The 19857-nt window shown below is 37.3% G+C and overlaps 1 protein-coding gene across 9 annotated transcripts in view; it reads right to left on the reverse strand.

The window, feature by feature from the left end:
* THRB (thyroid hormone receptor beta) overlaps positions 1-19857 on the reverse strand; it is a 288188-nt gene that overhangs the window by 68940 nt on the left and 199391 nt on the right. For all 9 annotated transcript variants that reach the window (XM_039343673.1, XM_039343665.1, XM_039343671.1 and 6 more), the window contains one exon: positions 6169-6231. In XM_039343673.1, coding sequence (XP_039199607.1) covers positions 6169-6231 — 63 coding nt within the window. The remainder of the gene's footprint in view (positions 1-6168; positions 6232-19857) is intronic.

A 19857-nucleotide genomic window follows, 5' to 3' on the forward strand; every position in this document is an offset into this window, starting at 1 on the left:
GAGACTTCAATTTGGAGTAAATGTCGCTCCTGGGATTTTCCAAAGCGTAATGGAAAACACACTACGGGGTATACCAGGGGTTTGCCCCTATTTTGATGATGTCTTAATTGCAGGAGACTCCACACACATTCTAGCTGAAAGGCTAAGGGCTGTCCTGTTAAGGTTCAGGAAAACGGGACTCAAACTCAAGAAGGACAAATGTAAAATTGAGGTACCTTCTACTGAGTTTCTGGGGTTCAAAATTGATGCTGCTGGGATTCATCCTGCTGAATCCAAACTAAAAGCCATTATGCAAGCCCCTAGGCCAAAGTCTAAGGCCGAACTACAGGCTTTTCTGGGCCTTCTGAATTTCTACAATTCCTTTCTTCCACATAAGGCTAGTGTAGCTGAACCTCTTCACAGGCTATTAGACAAACAGGCAGTGTGGCAGTGGTCTCAAACACATGAGGCTAGTTTCAATGAGGTCAAGGCCTTACTCACTTCTAACAGTGTACTTGCTCACTTCAATGAGTCCCTTCCTGTGTGCATCGCTTGTGATGCTTCCCCTTATGGGGTGGGTGCTGTACTGAGCCACCTCAGGGCTGATGGAACTCAGGTTCCTGTTGCATATTACTCCAGGACATTGTCTTCAGCTGAGCGCAACTATGCTCAAATAGACAGGGAGGCCTTAGCTGTTGTTGCTGGAATTAAAAAATTCCATGATTTTTTGTATGGAAGGCATTTCACGGTCTTCACTGACCATAAGCCTTTGTTGGGACTGTTTACCACACGAAAACAAACTCCCCAAATCATCTCCCCCAGGATGCTCAGGTGGTCTATCTTTTTGTCTGCATATGATTTTTCCCTACTTCACAAGCCTGGAAAGGAAATGGGCCATGCTGATGGCCTCAGTAGATTACCCCTGCCGGTAATAGAGGCTGACCCCGCACCAGCCATCAATATTCTCTCCATTCAAGCCTTGCCCGAGTCCCCCTTGAATGCCAGGGATGTAGCCACTGAATCAGGCATAGATCACACACTCTCACGGGTCCTTTCTTGGGTTTTGTCTGGATGGCCTGAGCACTGTCCTAGTCCTGAGTTTCAGAGTTTCTGGTCTAAAAGGAATGAGTTGTCCACCTCTCAGGGTTGTCTGCTTTGGGGAAGCAGAGTTGTCATTCCCACCTCAATGAGGACTAGGGTCTTAGCTTCCCTCCACGAGGGTCATCCTGGCATTGTACGAATGAAGGCTCTTGCACGCAGCCACTTGTGGTGGCCAGGTGTAGACAAAGACATAGAAGCTAAGGTGCATGCTTGCCACCTTTGTCAACGCTCACGCCCTGAAATGCCCCAAGCTCCTGTGCATAGATGGGAGGAAACACAGTCTCCATGGTCTAGGGTGCACATTGACTACGCTGGGCCCTTTCAGGGTCAATTCTTCTTGGTCCTCGTTGACAGCCATTCAAAATGGCTTGAGGTTGTACCTGTCTCTTCCACCACCACTGCAAAGACTATTCAGGTACTGAGGGGGATTTTTGCTGCACACGGGCTTCCAGACGTCATTGTGTCTGACAACGGCCCTCAATTCACTTCCTCCGAATTCCAAGCTTTCTTGCAGGCTAACATGATTCGTCATGCCACTTCTGCACGTTTCCACCCGTCCACCAATGGTATGGCTGAACGCATGGTTCGCATCATCAAGGACACCTTGAAGAGGCTCACCTACGGGGACTGGCATCACAGGTTGGCTGACTTCCTCCTTTCTTATCGCACCACACCGTCCACTTCTATAGGGAGGAGCCCAGCTGAACTTCGTTGGGGGCGCAAACTGACTACCAAGCTTGACCGGTTGCATCCGGACAGACTGCCTCCTTCTGTCTCACACCCCAGGGCACCTAGGCAACTACTTGTGGGTGCCGCGGTTTGGACTCATAATTACGGGCCTGGTCATACATGGGTCCCCGCTTCTATATCCAGGATCACAGGTCCTCTATCCTACGAGGTATCCCCGGACAATGGTCATGTCCTGCATCGGCACATTGACCAACTTCGCCCTAGACGGGACATTCCCGCTGAGACTCCTGGGTCTTTTCCAGGTGGGGAGGGGGAGCCCTTTGGGCAAAGGGAGGGGCATGGAATGCTGCCCCTTACCAATGAGGGAGCCACAAATGGTCCATCCCAAAATTCCGCGAGTGCTCCAAACAGGAATTCTAGGAGCTTAACCAGTTATCAGGCATTCACGCCTACTCCAGCCAGGGAGTCACCCCAGGGGCATGATCACTTTTCACCCGTATCACCCAGTACTCCAGTCAGAGAGAATACCTGGGAGCATCCCAACAATCCATTCCCTGCAAAAGAGCTGGCACACACTCCTCCTAGTTGGCCTGACTTTAACCCTGTCCCTAGAAGGGGGCAAACACACAGGGAGGTGGTCGAGGAACCAAATCCCGACTACAACACCTCTGACTACACTCAGGGGACAACTGAGTTTTGGGACAGTACTGAAACCCACACAAGCCCGGACACAGAATGGGATTCAGGGGATAGACAGCATCCTGACAGGTCTTGGACGGACCTAGGAGGTTCTACAGAAACGCCCAACAGTGACAGTCACTTAGAAGGGCCAGAGAGGAGGGTAACTGTTATGTCCTGAGCCTTGCAAGCGGGCTCGGGGCGTTGCAGGCGGTCCCGGGCAGGTGCAAGCTGCCCGGGACCAGACAGGCTGTCGCCAGTGCTTGTGCGCATGCGCAAGTGCTGGTGTGCGAAAAGTAACACATTGACCCGGGAAAGTCCTATAAAAGGAGGCTGCGAGGTGTGGGCTTTTGCCGCGATATTCCAATGTAAGCTGAACTGAAGAATAAAGGTTTCCTGAGAACTACAACTGCTTCTCGTGTCTTACCATTTCGCGATGGACTCAACAGTAACGTAGTATAGGGGAAATAGAGAAAAATGTAATGACTAGTTTAAGCACTCATGAAGAGGCAATATGGATTCAAATAGATACACACACATAAAGGAAACCTCAGAAATAAATGAAGCAGAGCATGCTTTTAATGCTAGAAATATAATGAAAGATTAGCTCTTCCAATAAAATCTGCAAGATAGTTTGAAAAGAGTCTTTCTTCCCTCATTTTATATACTGTATTTGGGTTGTGAACCTTAAGAACTATCAAGGGACTTGAGAGGTTTTCTATCCTTCCTTATGTCAATGGTGTAACTGATTTTTATTCTGACCATCTATTATTTTTTCTGCATTTGCCCAATTTTGGAAAAATGAAAATTTACCACCTGATCAGATTATAATCATGAAAATCTTAGAATGTGCAGAAATGGCCTCTAGACTAACTTTAGAGATTAAAGAGAAAGAAGATTCAGTGTATTTTAAAACATGGGAAAATTTTTATCAATGGCTAGCATTACGTTAGAGCGAGAAAGGATTGTGAAATTTAACAGGATTAATGATATTTACTAAGCTTTACTTCTATGATTATTGTTACTATCAGTGATTATAATTGTTTAGTATTATATTAACTACTGTCATTCAATATTTGTACCTGGACGATAGTCTGCTTGCTAAAGTGTTGAACTCTTTGTGGGGAGCAACCCCACCATTGTATCTACTCTTACCCTTATCCCAACCCTATTCCCCAACTCCACCCCTACCTACACCAACCCTATCCCTTCTCTACCCTTATAAAACCTAATAAAATATTTTTTAAAAAAATATATTACCTATGGTAATGGTGTAACTTATTTTTATTCTAACCATCTATTATTTTTTCTGAAACCCTCCCTCCTCCATGCATATATCTCCTCTATAACCATTAAGGTACAAATGATTAAAACTCAGACATGGATTTCTAATTTGAATATATGGATTCAAATTTATCATTCTAACACTAACAGTTTAATCTTAATTAACAAGCATTTATCATTTATTGAGAGAATAAAGTCCTAAGTAAAAATGTTTTCTTCCAGTTTCTTAGATTTTAATTAGTATACAAAATCTAAATGCATGATAAAATAACATTTATTAATCATGATAAAACAACAGTCTATGCTTGATTAATAATTAAATTAAATGTATTTAATTGTTTAACAATTTGTTATTGCTGTGCACTCCAGAAGATCCTGAGTGGCTTACCAAAATAAAAAAATCTAGCAAAAATAATTAAATCAGTTAGAACCCCCATAAACAGATAGGTTGAACTAAAACAACCAGAACAATAAATGATATACTAGTATGACAGGGCTCACACCAATTAATAATAACCACATTAATTCCAAGACCAACAACGGTGAATGCTCCAACACTGGAAATTTTTAAGAAGAGAATGGCCAGCCATTTGTCCAAAATGATATAATATTTCCTGCCTGAGCAGGGGGTTGGACTAGATGAGGTCCCTTCCAACTTTATTATTAATTATTATTATTATTATTATTATTATTATTATTATTATTATTATTATTATTACTATTATTATTATTCCATTCTTGTGCTCCTCGGTCTTTTTATGATCCATTATCTTTATAAATCTCTGCAATTGCCATCCAACTAATTTTTTCCACAGCTCCCCCCCAAAATCTAATGACTGATTGAAATATTATCTAATTTTTCCCCCAAAAGGGAAGACTAAAAACTGATAGTTATCTAGAATGGAAGGTTTCAGTAATGCACTCTTAAAGAGGAGGGACATTTGTCAATGCTGCTAATATTGAATATTCTTGCTTTAACAAAATATGCAGAACTGTCTGGTACTTTTAGAGTTAATTCAGATGATGCTGGGAGGGGGGAAAAAGAATGTGCAGGAAGTGAACCTTTATCCCCCAGGCTGGTTGGACAACGTGATTTATGACAGCAAAAGAGGAGGAAAAATGCTAGCAAAATAATTGTTCTGGGGTGGATATTTCAGATCTTGGCATCCATCCATGCTGTGCCAACACTGTGTTCATATGATTAAAGACTTTTTAGAATAAACAATGCCTGGAAGTTATTTGAAGTGTTCCATTAGTCAGAACCTTGACAACATTACTATTTCCTCAAGGCTGGCAGTATCACTTTTTCTTTCAAATAATTCCCTATTGAGCAGGCCAAGTATTTATCTTATTTTTTAACATATAAACTACATTAAAAAAAAAGAAAAATCATATTAGCCAGATTTAGTGGTCTCTGAAGAACGCCTGTAAGAAATTTCTAAGCTGTCTTTATCCTTGTTAGATGAAATTCAGGAGTACAACCTTATTCAATCTTGATACAAAGTTTTGAATTAACATTTCATCAATTCTTTACATTTTTCAAGGACAACTATCCAGTTTATGGAAAATATTTTACTTCACGTGTCTAACAGATTTGCTATTCTTTATTTAGTGCCATTATTTACCTTAGGCTAAAGATTCTTTTTCTTATTAGGGTTTATTCTACCTGGTTGTAGATGTTTGCACTGCATCTGCTTATTTCAGAAGCACAACCACCAAAGATCAGAGAAGAGTTTTCTCTTCAGAATGCTTACTGCAGACCCTGACGCTGCTTTGGGAGGGATGAAATGGAATTAAATGTGAGAGGCCCAATTGGTTTCTGTTGGCTTCTATATTACTGACTGTCTAACAAGCTAAAACTTAGGCTTAAATTCAATTTTAATAAATATAATAATTGGTTATAGTTTGTAGACATATATATGCTTTAATTATGTATTTAGCCTTTCAGAATTATAATACTACAACTTTTAATATTTGATTTAATGGAGAAAAATGAGAAGAGTAGTTGAAGGCAGATAATTATGATTTTCACAACATGCAATCTTGGTATGAACTGGAGCCCCCTGAACCTCTTACCAATTAAAGGAAAAAAACCATTAATATACAGTAGATGTCAACAACGTATTAAAGTTCAGGTTGTTTGCTAATAAATGTTGAAAATGTATAGAAAGGAAAATTTTGCACATCTCTGAGATAGATGATAGATAGAATGATGATACACAGGAAGACTGACAGGTAGATCAATATTCATTTAGTAAAAATTATTGCTCAGTTTTACTGTGTGTAATGAATTAAGGAGTATATGAATCCTTAAAAATGAGACAAATAAAGATCACATAATTGTATATACATTGTATCAGCATTGTAGCACATATGATTACATTTTTAAATAAGCTGATAACATATGGACAAATATCTTATAAAAAATCTACATACCTGACATGCTGCTGGGATCAAAAGAATGTAGTCATTCTCATTCTTCTCCTTCACCTGTGTCACCTGTTGAAAAAGTAACTTTGTCAATATTTAATTAATATACTTTATTATATATTAATATGCAAGAGACATTTTGGAAGTAGGGTGTTGAATGCTAAGATTATTCTGGATTATTTCTGCTGTTTTGAGAAGGATTTTTCCATAGCTTGGAAAGGAAATGTACTTCTAGGAAGTGCCTTTGGGAATATCTTGAAGCTATTGATGGTCCTTACTTACCGACTGCCTCATTCAAAGGTATGATGGTGCTAAAAAAGTAATTTTATTACTAATGTCTGCATTTATGATCTTTCTGGCACTCATCAGTCAATGCCTAACCTATTGTCCCCACCACCACCCATAGACAGAGAATAGAGAAGAAGGGATTATAAGAGAATAAGCAGGCATACAATCAAGAATACACTGGACTCTTTGTATAGTGTACTTATGGCTGCCAATGACAGAACACTATTTTCAATGTCTTTTCCCCATCCTCCATCCCTCTTGTAATCCCTTCCTTTCTAATGAATGTAAATGCAAACATTAATTCCCTTCTTGCTATTTGTTCCAGTACCAAAATGAACATTCCAAAGAGCAAAGGAGAGTTATTCATATTTTCTCTTTCCTATATCCTTTAACTATTTCTTTGGCTGCCTTTGTACTTATTTGTATGTCATTTTATCTTCTTGCTCTTCGTCTTGATTTATTTATTTATTTTTGGTCTTATGCAAAGACTGCTCAGGATTGGACATAATAAATATGATCACCTATAGAAACCTTAACCATAGGAGAAATACCTTAGGATAACTGTCAGGGATATTTGCCTCTAGCCCTTCCCTGTGGTCATCTGAAAATATTTATGTAGAGAATATTGATAGTTGGTAGTCTACTGTGGACATACGTAGATTAAAATTAGGAAATTTGATGAGTTTCCTAAAGAAATGAAGGATTGCATTCATGTAATAAGAACTATTTCTGGATATTCTTGTGATATGAATCATATGGCAGCTAACATTTTGCCCAAAAGAAAAAAAAGTATACTAATTTGCTTGTTTCTCCATAGGAATGAAGAATGAATGAATGTTTCTCTTAGGAATGAAGAAGAATATGAATGACCAACAAAATAGATCAACTTCTATTTTGAAATGGTTAAAGTTTCATTAACCATCAGTCATGTTTCAAGAAACAATGCTTCTTTTTCTCCTGCATCTCTCTGATCTAGACAAAAATGTCTCCAGACCTTTGTGTGGCTTCTATATTTTGTATACTTCAGCCAATTCTATTTTTTTCCGAGCAATTTTTATTCTACACTTTTATCTTTGACAAACTACTTTCTTTCCTATACTATACCCCATAAAGTTGTGGCAGTTTTATCGATTATTGCTAGAAGGGTTATGATTGGGGACAGAAAACAAAATCTTCCCCAGCTAAACACTTGGAATCTCTAAGCCAAAATTCCTTGTGTTCAAATTTTATGATTTCTTGAAGCAAGGGTGGCTTCTGGTCTTTTCTTGAAACTTACCACAAAAATTTTCAACCACAACCAGCAAACCACAAAAACTATGAAAACACTTTGTCTACTAAGCCCTATGACTTTATGTCTAAATCAATAGTCTTTCTCCTTAAAAGTGAACTATACTTGCAAAGGATAGCTAAAGGATAGCTAAAAAAGAAAACAACAAAATCTTTTAAAATTTTAAAATAATTTAACCTAAGGCAATGATGGCGAACCTTTTAGAGACCAAGTGCCCAAACTGCAACCCAAAATCCACTTATGCATCCTTGGGTGCTGGGTGGGTTTGGCCCATTGGGTGGGCATGGCTGTGGTGGTAATGGCAGACTGGGTGGGACTAAAAAATTCAATCAATCAATTCCAACTTTGTAAGATCTTTTTTTTTCTGCGAGAAGTTGAAATTGACTGATTGAACCTTTTTTTTTTCACACGGTGGTGGAGGCCTAAAGCCAAAAGGTTTTATAAAACCCAGTTGAAGGCCTAGGACTGGGGCGACAGCGCGAGTGCCCACAGAGAGGGCTCTGAGTGCCGCCTCTAGCACCCATGCCATAGGTTTGCCACCACTGACCTAAGGTAAACATTTTTGAAACAACATGTCCAGAATTTAGCAAGCTTAACCTGCTCAGAAAAACCTAGTATACCCTCAACATTCATTGGGTTATGTTATAAAATAAAAGCATGTATTTTCAGCTATTGTCCTACTTCTCTGAACAGTATCTTGCCATGATATTCAAATCATCTCCTTCCTGATTTTAAAGAAGTCTTTAAAAAGATGGTTATTCCATCAAGTTTTATGGGCTGCTGAAACTACTCATCTTCTGTTTCAATTCTGAACATTCAAATTACCAGTTTGATTTATGGTTTTTAATTTGATTCTTTATTATAAATGATTTCCCTATTACATATAAAAGGCCCATTAAACATATCAAGATAAAAAAAGTAAAATACAATGAAACAGAATAGAAATAATATAGCAATTTGATATCCTACTTAATATAAATAATAATAAGACCCATGTCAATTTATTGTTAATAAAGTTTAACTTCTACAAATAAGTGACAGCTTATACTTAAACAATATTTGTCTGTCAGAAGGAGTTTTACCTAAAATTAATCTAGTATGTATAAAATTGAATCTATAGAACTCAATTAAGCTTTTACTGTATATAAGGCCTATGTGATAAGAACTAATACCACTAATGGATAAATTCTTAGTAATGTCATATACCAAATATACTAACATACTTAATATTAAACTAAATTTAACTGCTATAATAATAATCTAAACTAAATTACTTATACTAAGTAACCTTAAACTAAATTAAATTGTGCTGTAAATACATTATCAGTGACATTCTGAGCACAATTCCCTCAAACTATACATAATTCCTTCAAAAGTGACATAAGAAATTAATGTTTACTGATTAAGAAGCTTTAGTGTATTAATTCTTAAAACAAATTATAGTTTTGATGCAAACTTTTCCATATCAGTTCAGAGCACTTTCACTCTCATTTAAATTTTAATAAGGGACAGTTTATCTTCTATATGAATTTTCATCATTGTTCTTGATGGCAGCTGATAGATAGTAAGTGTTTTTATCATCATTTTCAGGTCACCCTAATTGCCAATCAGCTTAGGAGAAGGCTACTAAAATGTCAAATAGTAAGATAACAAGTTTTGGACAACTTGATTAGTAGATTTATTAATTATAATTTAACCTTCAAAAAAGAGCTCTTCACTAAGCTAGGCATAGGAAAGGCGAATTAATGTGTTAACCATCTGTTACCCTACAATAAGTGAAATAATATTGAACAGCAGTGTATATATTTAGGAGTGGCCAAAAGGTTTCAATCTGAAATATAAAATTAGCATACTTTAAGGGTAGATGTTTTTTATATCTGAAAAGTAAACATTACCATAAAAAATAAATCACTGCAATTGATAAATAGTTCCCGATTCTAGAAAAAAAAATTGAGGCAGGCTTTATAAACAGAATTAATTGTGCAAAAAAAGGAAGACGATATTCCTGTTTCAGTTTCAATGTAAGTTGCTAATACTGAGGACTATTTTTCTTTACTGCATAATCAGAATGAATCAAATATTGGAAGACTTATTTTAATTCATGGGAGCGTTTACATTTACAGAATGAGGCAGGAGATCATTGATGTTCATTTCCCTTTTTCTCCTGCAATCCTTTACATCAGAGATCCCCAGTCCTGAGGCCACAGTCCAGTACCAGTTTGTGGGCTGTTCAAAACCAGGCTGTGGAAGATATGGGCAAGCATGTGTGCCCAAAGCTCCACTCGTTTGACTGGAGGACGTTTGCACTCGCACATGAAACTCCATTTGCACAAGTGGAGCTTTGCACACAAGCACAAGCGCCCTCCTTGCACAAGTGATGATTCATATGCGGGTGTAAACACCCTCCATTCATGCACAAAGCTCCATTCGCACAAGTGGAGGGTATGTGCACCCACCAATTGCACAAATAGAGCTATGTGCACATGCCTGCCACTCACACACACACCTCCACACCAAGCCACCAAACTGGAAAAGTTGGACACTGTTGCTCCCCAAATTTTCAGAAGATAGCGAATAGCTTGATAGGTAGCAGTAGAAAGCTGCAGAAGAGAAGTGAAAATGGTCTCCTTCTACTTCCTGCTGGTATAAGAACAGAAATCTATTGAAACATTGATCCAAAACTTTCAAACTTTGGGAGCATGTCTAGAGGAATATATTTTACAAACAGACATGAACAACAGGAGTACAAAATAAATTAATCCTGTTTTGATCCTACATTTTCCCCAGCAGTGCTAATACCTGCTTCTAGTCAGGCTTTGATTTGTGGAATCAGTGCATGAAATGGATTAAACTTGCTCTCTATTGGCATTTTCAGAATCAAAATTACTGTTCTTTACACTGCAATGAAGTAAATAAAACCAATTGAGAAATGGTTAATCCCCCAAAATGTCCTGGAATTTTCTCAAGGGGATTGTAAAATGAAAACAAGAAAAGATTTGATAACAGAAGGATTTGTTTATTTGGTTTGTCCTATGAAAAATTAATAGGAAGATTTAAGAAGAATAGAAGATTTTACGCTTTTGAACAAAGCAAGATTAATTTGAAATAGAATTATACACTAATGATGAAAATGTTATTGCTAATACATATAAACTTTTGCTGAAATATGAGACAGAAAAAGAACAAGTTTAATAAAGTATGACAAACTGGGTTGAAGATTTTGGTTACAATATACAAATGGACCGGTATAGAAATATGTGATTGAAAGGACTGAAATTTACATGATATTTTAGCCTTAAAGATAATTTATATGATGATGCATTTTTTATATTTGTTAACAGAGAAATTGTCTATAATGTATAAATGAACTTTGAATCTTTGCTGGAAACATGAACTACATGAAGGGAAATTTTATCATGTTTGCTGGACATGTAAAAAAGATAAAACATTAATAAAATTTTTATTTTTTAAAACATAGTAAAAAAAAGTGAGAAACTAGTTGCAAGTGAGAAACTACTGGTCTATGGGTCTACCCATAGAATCTACCCATATTGGATAAGGGATTTTTTTTTTCAGATTATGAGGGATAACAGATATCTGTTTAAAAGATATCTGACAGAAGTTTTAAAAACTTCTTAGAGAAACTGCAACCCATTCCCAAATTTTTATTACTGGTATTTTGGTGAAAATGCACTGAAGGGGCAAAAAAGATTCCTTTTATAAGATAAATAATACTGGATGTTTATTTTTTGCAAAGATAAATAATACTGGATGTTTATTTATTGCAAAGAAGTGGAAACTGCCTCAAAATAAACAATATATATTTAAATTATATGTATTGTTAATAGTTGATTGATCTTGAAGCATACAGTAATAGAGATTTTCATATGATGTTTAGTTATATGAAAAGCAAACTATATAGGACATGAGAACAATTGGTTTTGAAATAAAAAGTAAAGTGAAATTTTCATGAAGTTTGATTTTGTCCAAAAATATTATTTGTGTTATGCACCATCTCCTATGTACTGTGTTGAAATGTACTGCATTTCTACTTATATTCCTTTAGTCAAGCTAAAATTATTTTTCATCTAAATACACAAAACTGATAAAATCCATTCAATGACTTCAATATTACAAATGTTATAGAAAGAAAGTCATGATCTGCATAGTGCCTTTATATAAATATAGTGTGGAAAAAGTGGTTTAGTCTGATTTAGTCTAAATTTCTCTATAATTAACATATATTAGACTGAAACATCTCAGCCTGCTTTAAGAACAAATAAAAGTACTGTCAGCCTATTGTATTTGTGTTCTATGGAACAGGAAGAGCTAAGGTTGTTTGGGAACGATCTAAAGCTGCTTTCTTTGCTCTCCTACTTTTTTTTTCAAACATCAGTTTTTAACCAAGCAAGTTCAGTAATATTGTGAAAAATAGAGAATTTTTTTTCCTGCTTATAAGATCCAATGGGATATAGTGGTTAAAGTATTAGATTACAAGCAGGAGGAAATCAAGGCTCTAGTCCAGTGGTTCTCAACCTGTGGGTCGGGACCCCATTTGGGGTCGAACGACCATTTCACAGGGGTCGCCAAACAACACAATCGGCCATTTTTTCCCCCTTTTCCTTAGCTGTGCTACTCCCTTTTATTCTATTGGCTTTTGAAAGCCAATAGAATAGACTCTCTTGAATAGAGTCTAATTCTATTGGCTTTCAAAAGCCAATAGGAATTGTCCAGGCTGTCTCTGCCCTGCTGAACCCACCAAAAGTCCAATTCTGCAAACGGTGCTGCACCAGTTGAGTAGTCCTTGACTTACGACCGGTTGAGTAGTCTTCGACTTACGACCAGTTGGGGGTCGCGGCATTAAAAAGGTTGAGAACCACTGCTCTAGTCCCTATTTTGCTATTGAAATACACTATGTGATTTTGATCATTTTTTTTCTCAAAGGAAATTGCTGTAGTGGCGGAAAAATGAGAAGAGGAATTACTACAGTATGCTTACCATCTAGTACTTTTGAATTAACAGTAACTAATCCTCCTCTCAAGACCATATATAAATGCAGCAACATGTCCATAAGATTCCTTTTCAAATAAGTATGTAATGTTAAAAGTTAAAAGTTCTAAATAAATATATATTTATATCGCTTCTAAACTGTTGTGGGAAGTCAGCCCTGCCTCAGAAAAGGAAATATTAAAAGGGCAATATATTTGCTACAATAATGGCAGAAAGAATGAAAAACAGTTAGAGTGCAGTACTGCAGCCACTTTAGCTGACTGTGTTCAGCAGGTCAGTGGTTCAAATCTCACCGGCTCAAGGTTGACTCAGCCTTCCATCCTTCCGGAGTAGGTAAAATGAGGACCCAGATTGTTGGGGGCAATGTAAATATATATATACATTGCTTACTGGTGTACACCGCTTAGAGAGTGCTTACACTTAAAGCGGTATATAAGTCTCATAAATAAATAAATAAATAAATAAATTTATACACCCAGACCAAAATGGTTTCCTATCAAAAAGACAAATAAAGAACAACTGGAGGATTATTTTAAACGTCTTGGAGTACTATGAAATTCATCCAGGGAACCAGATGGCACTTATATTCCTTGATGCACAAAAAGCCTTTGATAACTTAAATTGTCAATTTATGTTTCAACAACTTTAAGAAATGGACTTTGGTGAAAATTTTAACAAAGCAATTCAAGCAATTTATAAGAAACAAACAGCAAGAATACTTTTAAATGGAGATTACAGAGATGGATTTGAGATTAAAAAAGGCACTAGACAGGGATGCCCATTGTCTCTTCTGTTGTTTATTCTTACATTAGAGGTTCTGGCAAGAAATATCAGACAAGATACAGAAATTAAAGGTCTGGAGATTAAAGTCCAGAAATATAAACTACAGGTCTTTGCGGATGACTTGGTCTTCATTCTAGAGGAGCCATTGAAAACAGCTGATAAACTCTTGCAGAAAATTGAGAAATTTGGAAAAGTAGCTGGTCTGAAAATAAACAGGGAAAAGACTAAAGTAATAACAAAAAGCTTAACAGACAAACAGAAAATTCAACTCGCTAAAATGACAAATCTTCAAATAGTTAAAAAAGTCAAATATTTGGGTATTTATTTAATGGCGAAATATACTACACTAAAAGAAGATAACTATGAGAGATTAATGAAACAAATAAAAATAGACTTGGAAAGATGGGAAAATTTTCAATTATCACTTCTAGGAAGAATAGCGACGGTTAAGATGAACATTTTACCAAAGCTAATTTTCCTATTTCAAACAGTGCCTATTAAACTTACTAAGATTTTTTTTGATGATTTAAATGCAATGATTTTAAGATTTATATGGCACAAAAAGAAAGCGAGAATCAAGTGTAAATTGTTACAAGAATCTAAGGCTAGAGAGGCCTTTGGACTTCCAGATTGGAGACTTTACTATCAAGCGGCTATTTTGCTTTGGCTTAAAGAATGAATTGTATTGAGAAATAAAAGATTGATTTACTTAGAGGGACACGACCTTCAGTTAGGTTGGCATGCTTTTATATGGTACGAGAAATCTAAAGCACATAAGTACTTTCAAAATCACGCAATAAGAAACGTACTACTTTCAGAATGGGAGAAAATTAAACATAATATATATATATAAATACCTGAGTGGCTTTCAACAATGGAAGCATTTGCTTATCCAAATCTGATTAATTATGACAAACTGGTTAGTTATAAAGACATTTTAGACAAAGAGGGAAAACTTAAGGACAGGCAAACTTTACAACTACAAGGTATTGACTTGACATGGTGGTCCTATTTGCAAATTCAAACAAGATACAAAAAAGATATAAAATCAACAGATTTTTACAAAGAACGGACCCCATTAGATAAATTTTTGTTAAAAATAGATGAGAATTTGGAGCTTCCGGTAGGCAGCGGCGATGATGGCGGCTACCTTGTAGCCGTCCTCCTGGGACGGCGTCAGATCCGCGGAGCGCAGCGTTCACCAGCTGGCCCGCGGTTCGGAATCCCCTTCCCGGGCAAAGGGAAGGGGTAGAGACTGCAGGAGTAGAGGTAGAACCTCCGAACCCCCTCTGGATTTTTTCTTTGAGGGGGGAGACGGAGCGCTCCCTCGGAGCTCCTGCCTATCTCCGCCTCCCAGCTGTTTTTGCTTCTTCGGAAGCAAAAGGAAACGTCGCTTCCACCTCCGCGGTTAAAGAGTTTCGGTGAGTTACTTTTGAAGCGGACAGGGCGGTTTAAAGGATGTTCTTTTAGAGTTTAGTATTTTACTTTTCCTTTTTAATTAATTTTGGTCTTTTTTCCCTTTGTTCCTTTTTGCTGGTACGGAGAGAGCAATTAAGATGGCGTTTTGAAAGTGCTCGGTTTTTTTTTTCTTTTCTCTTTGTTCTTATTTCTCTGGAAGGAAATGGACTTAAATGATTGTTTTTGACTTTCTCTTTCTACTTTCCTTTTTCTTTTTTCTTGAGTGAGCTTTGGACTCCTTTTTTGATTTTTTTTTTTTTTGGAACTTTAAGGATTACAGTATTTTTGTTTTTTTTTTAATTATTATTTCCCTTTTCTTTTTTTTTGGAAAGAAGGAAAGAGATAATTTTGTTTTGAAAAATGGCTTCAAAGAGACAACCGCCTTCTATACTATCCAAGGTGGTTTCCTCTCCCACAACTTTAACTGTGCAACAACAACTTAAACCTGTACCACCAGCGCAGCCCCCACCCTCCCCTCCTTTGCCAGGCCTGTCTGCACAAGAGATTAAAGACATAATGGGAAATGCTGTATCCCAAATTAGGGATGAAATGAAGCAGCTTTTTCTACAGATCAAATCTGAAAGCAAAGAGGAAATGAAGGAAATGAAGGAGTTATTAGAGGATAATAATACTATTTTGAGGCAAGATATAGTTACAGCCTTATCAGGCCTGGCTTCCGTGGTGGTGAAGTTGGACTCGAGGGTGGAGGAAGTCGCAGATAAAGTTGATTTTTTTGAGGATAAATTTCAAGATATGGAAAGGAAGATGGAGATTTCACAAGAGGATATTCTTATGTCCCAGTATAGAGAAATGGAATATGCTTTGAGAATCAGAGGTCTGAAGGAGGACATGAATCAAGATTTGACAGAGATGGTGCTTAATGACCTAGCTGTTGCTTTAAATATGGATAAAGATGAATTACGCAGAGAAGTGGAAAAAGTTTATAGAGTTAATTCTTGGATTGCAAAGCAGAAGAATTTGCCCAGAGATGTGGTGATTTATTTTACAAAGAGATCCCTGCGTAATGAAGTCATACAAGCTTTTTATAATAAGAGATTCCAGATTGCTGCTCAAGATGTTATTATTTTAAAGGAAATTCCATCTAAAATTTTAAGAAACAGGAAAGACTTTGCTTTCTTAGCTAATGAGCTTAAAGCAAGATTGATGCCATTCAGATGGGAGATTCCGATGGGTATCGTTCTGAGCCATGCAGGGATGCGTTATAGGTTGAATACGGTTGCTAAAGCTAAAGAGTTTTATAATATGGTCCTGGGTGCAGGCTCAGCGTCATCTGTTCAGAAACCTTTGAGTGGTAAAGAGCTGGAACAGCAATCTGAAGCATTAGGTCTGATCTCTGCCGGGAAGTAACAACTGGAATGGCAACGTCAAACAGAGGTTAAAGAGCAGAGGATGACCCGTGCAGCACATAGACGTAAGGAAAAGGAGCAACAAAAGAAAGAAACTAAAGAATCTTCTTTGGAAAGTGCCTCATTGCCGGTGGGAGGAGCAAGACCCAAGAGTTCTGCAACACATACAGCAATGGCAGATCTTCAGGCAGTCTTCTCCAGGCTCCTGGTTAAGGGAGATGGCAAAGTTTCTGACCTGGAATGTTAACGGTCTTAATTCCCCTCAGAAAAGAAAGAAAATCTTTCACTACTTAAAACAACATAACAACGATGTTATTTGCTTGCAGGAAACTCATATTTACTTAAAGATCAAAAATATTTAGCTAATGCCCGTCTGGGATCTCATTTTGTATCTCCTGCTCCTGGGAAGAAAGGGGGAGTGGTTATTTATGTTAAGCAAAACTTACCAGTTTGTCTGGTAGAATCAGACCCCCAAGGAAGATATGTAATGATTGAACTTGGTTTATATAGTAAGAAAATACTCATAGTGGGACTTTACGCACCAAATCAACAACAGGAACAATTTTATAGACTGTTACATCAGAAAATAATCTCGCTGGATTATAGATCCGTGATATTAATGGGGGATTGGAATGGTGTCTTAGACACACAAAGGGACAAGAAAGGTTCTTCTCCTCTTTTTAAACAGGCTAAATTACCTAAAGCCTTTTTTGATATGAAAGAAGACTGGGAATTCAGAGACTACTGGCGGGAACGTAATCAAGAGGAGAGAGACTTCACCTTTTTTTCAGATAGACATCAATCCTTTTCAAGGATTGATTTTTTTTTATTACAACGGATTTATATAATAAGGTAAAGAATGTAAAGATTTTTCCTAGGTCGTTGACGGATCATAGTCCAGTCTGGATGGAGCTGATTCAAGAAAAAGAGGAGAGAAGATCCTGGAGGGTGAATGAAAATTTATTTAGACAAGAAAAGAATGTTCAAAAGTTAAAGGAGTGTTTAAAGGACTATTTTGCTTTGAATATGTATAAGGGGACACCAATGTCAATGGTATGGGATGCAGGTAAAGCATTTATGCGTGGGATCTTGATAAAAATGAATAATTTTCATAGACAAAAGCAGATTCAGAAACGTAAAGAATTGGAAGATGAGATTAAATTAAAAGAAAAGGCTTTGATTTTAACTCCTTTAGATGAAAAGATTAAAGAATCTATAAAGTTGCTAAGAACACAATTTAATATGTTGATGGCGGATCAATCTGCAACTAACTTATTGTTTATGAAACAAAATACATTTTGCAATGCCAATAAACCAGGGAGATGGTTGGCTTACCAATTAAGAAAGAAACAGAGACAGAGAATAATAGATAAAATAAATTATAAGGGTAAATTAGTGTACCAGAAGGAATTGATTAAGAAATCTTTTTAGATTACTATCAAAAACTATATAAATCTACTAATGTACAAACTCTAGATATAAACAAATATTTAAGTGAGGCTAATTTCCCTAAATTGACAGAAGACCAGAAACATGAAATTAATGGTTTAATTACTAATGAGGAAATTGTGATAGTAATTAAACAATTGAAATTAGGGAAAGCACCGGGTACGGATGGCTTGACATCTGTTTATTACAAACGTTTAATGGAAGAGATGATACAACCATTAGCTGACCTTTTTAATAGTATTTTACAGGGTTCAGAGATCCCTCCGTCATGGCGCAGTGCTTTTATATTCTTGATCCCAAAAGAGGATCAAGACCTTACTTTACCAAAGAATTACAGACCTATATCTCTCTTAAATGTTGATTATAAGATTTTTGCAAAAATTTTAGCTAATAGGCTCATGAGGGTTGTGCACCACCTCATACAAAGGGACCAATCTGGTTTTATAACTGGTAGATATATGAAAAATAATGCTAGACAAATTATTAATTTACTAGAATATTTGGACAAGAATAACCAAATTCCTGCAGGGTTGATATTTTTAGACGCTGAAAAAGCTTTTGATCAACTGAATTGGTATTTTATGTTACGAGTAATTGAAGAGATGAATTTTGGTGAAAAAATATTACAAGCTTTTACTGCGATATATCAAAAACAAACGGCACAACTCATTGTTAATGGGGGTTTGTCAGAGGTTTTTACAATAGAGAAAGGTACTAGACAGGGATGTCCATTGTCGCCGTTATTGTTTGTTTTAACATTGGAAATTTTGTTGATCAAGATTCGAGGGTCGCAGGAAATAAAAGGAATAGAAGTTAACAAAAAAGAATATAAGTTGAGAGCTTTTGCAGATGACTTGGTGGTTACTTTGTCTCAACCTATTTATTCTGTAGTAATGTTATTGCAGCTGATTCATCAATATGGATTGGTTTCGGGTTTCAAGATCAATGTTAATAAGACTAAGATAAGACTAAGGTCAGGAAGTGCCTGACCTGCTGTGTTGGGGGTGGCAGATCTTCCTGGACCGCTTTTTGGTCCACAAAGTGACCAAAGTACGGTTAGGAGGTGCCCGTACTCTGAGGGACCAGAATCCTCCCGGACAACTTTCTTTTGTCCAAAAACTGACAGGTGGAGTGACAGAGTTTAGTCACAAAGGGAGACCTGGCTAAGCCAATTGAACCCCCCATTGGAAGAGGAACATGGGAAGCTGTAGCTTGAGGGTTATGACAGGAACCCCCTAGGAGAGTTGCTTGTGGTGTGGGACAAGAGGCAAATTGCCCATTCTAGCCGGCATAAAGAAAAAAAAAGATAGACATTTCTGAAGAATGGGCTTTGCTCAGGGCTTTTCTGGGACCCCCATAACCTTTTGGAAGCAGACCACACTGACCCAGAGGAGACCCTCCATTCATTTGAGCCATGGAATTGGGTTTGACCCAGCCATCCACTAAAAGCCACCATGCAACCAGATTGGAACAGATCTTCCCAAGTGCTAGCATTCCCCCAGAAGCCTGTGAAAGCTGCAGAGGATGGAAGGAGTCCTGGACCCATTGACCCTCATGTAAAGCCTCAGAAGACAACAGGGAAAAACTATGGGGAGAGGGTGGAAACTCACTGTAAGGATTCCTTTCTTGCCTCATTTGTAATGTAATCAGCCAGTTAAATGGGTTCATGGAGGGATGGCATTTGGGAATGATTGGCACAGCAAGTACTGAACACCTTGGACTTCTGTCTGGTGGGAGGAAAATTTGTCCAGAATGTTTGTATTGCCTGTTTTGTATTTGTAGTTGCACCATTCATAATCACATTGAGTCTATCCCTTTTACCTAACTTCAGTAAAGCTCCCCAGGCTGATTTTTGCTCTGTGGTACCAAAGCTTTGCATGCACAACTTGCTGCAAATTCCAAGGTGGGGGAACCAGGTCCCCTCAGGTGATTTGCAATTCATATGCCCTCACTGAGGAGGTAGCAGGAAAGAGATCTCCAAACCCAATCCCTGAATATGTTGCACTGGTGGACTCAAAGTGGTAGTCCTAGAGCTCACTATGTGCAATTTAA

This window comes from Crotalus tigris, unplaced genomic scaffold (assembly GCF_016545835.1).
Source record: "Crotalus tigris isolate CLP2741 ecotype Arizona unplaced genomic scaffold, ASM1654583v1 scf7180000017871.4482833, whole genome shotgun sequence".
Classification (NCBI taxonomy): Eukaryota; Metazoa; Chordata; class Lepidosauria; order Squamata; family Viperidae; genus Crotalus; species Crotalus tigris.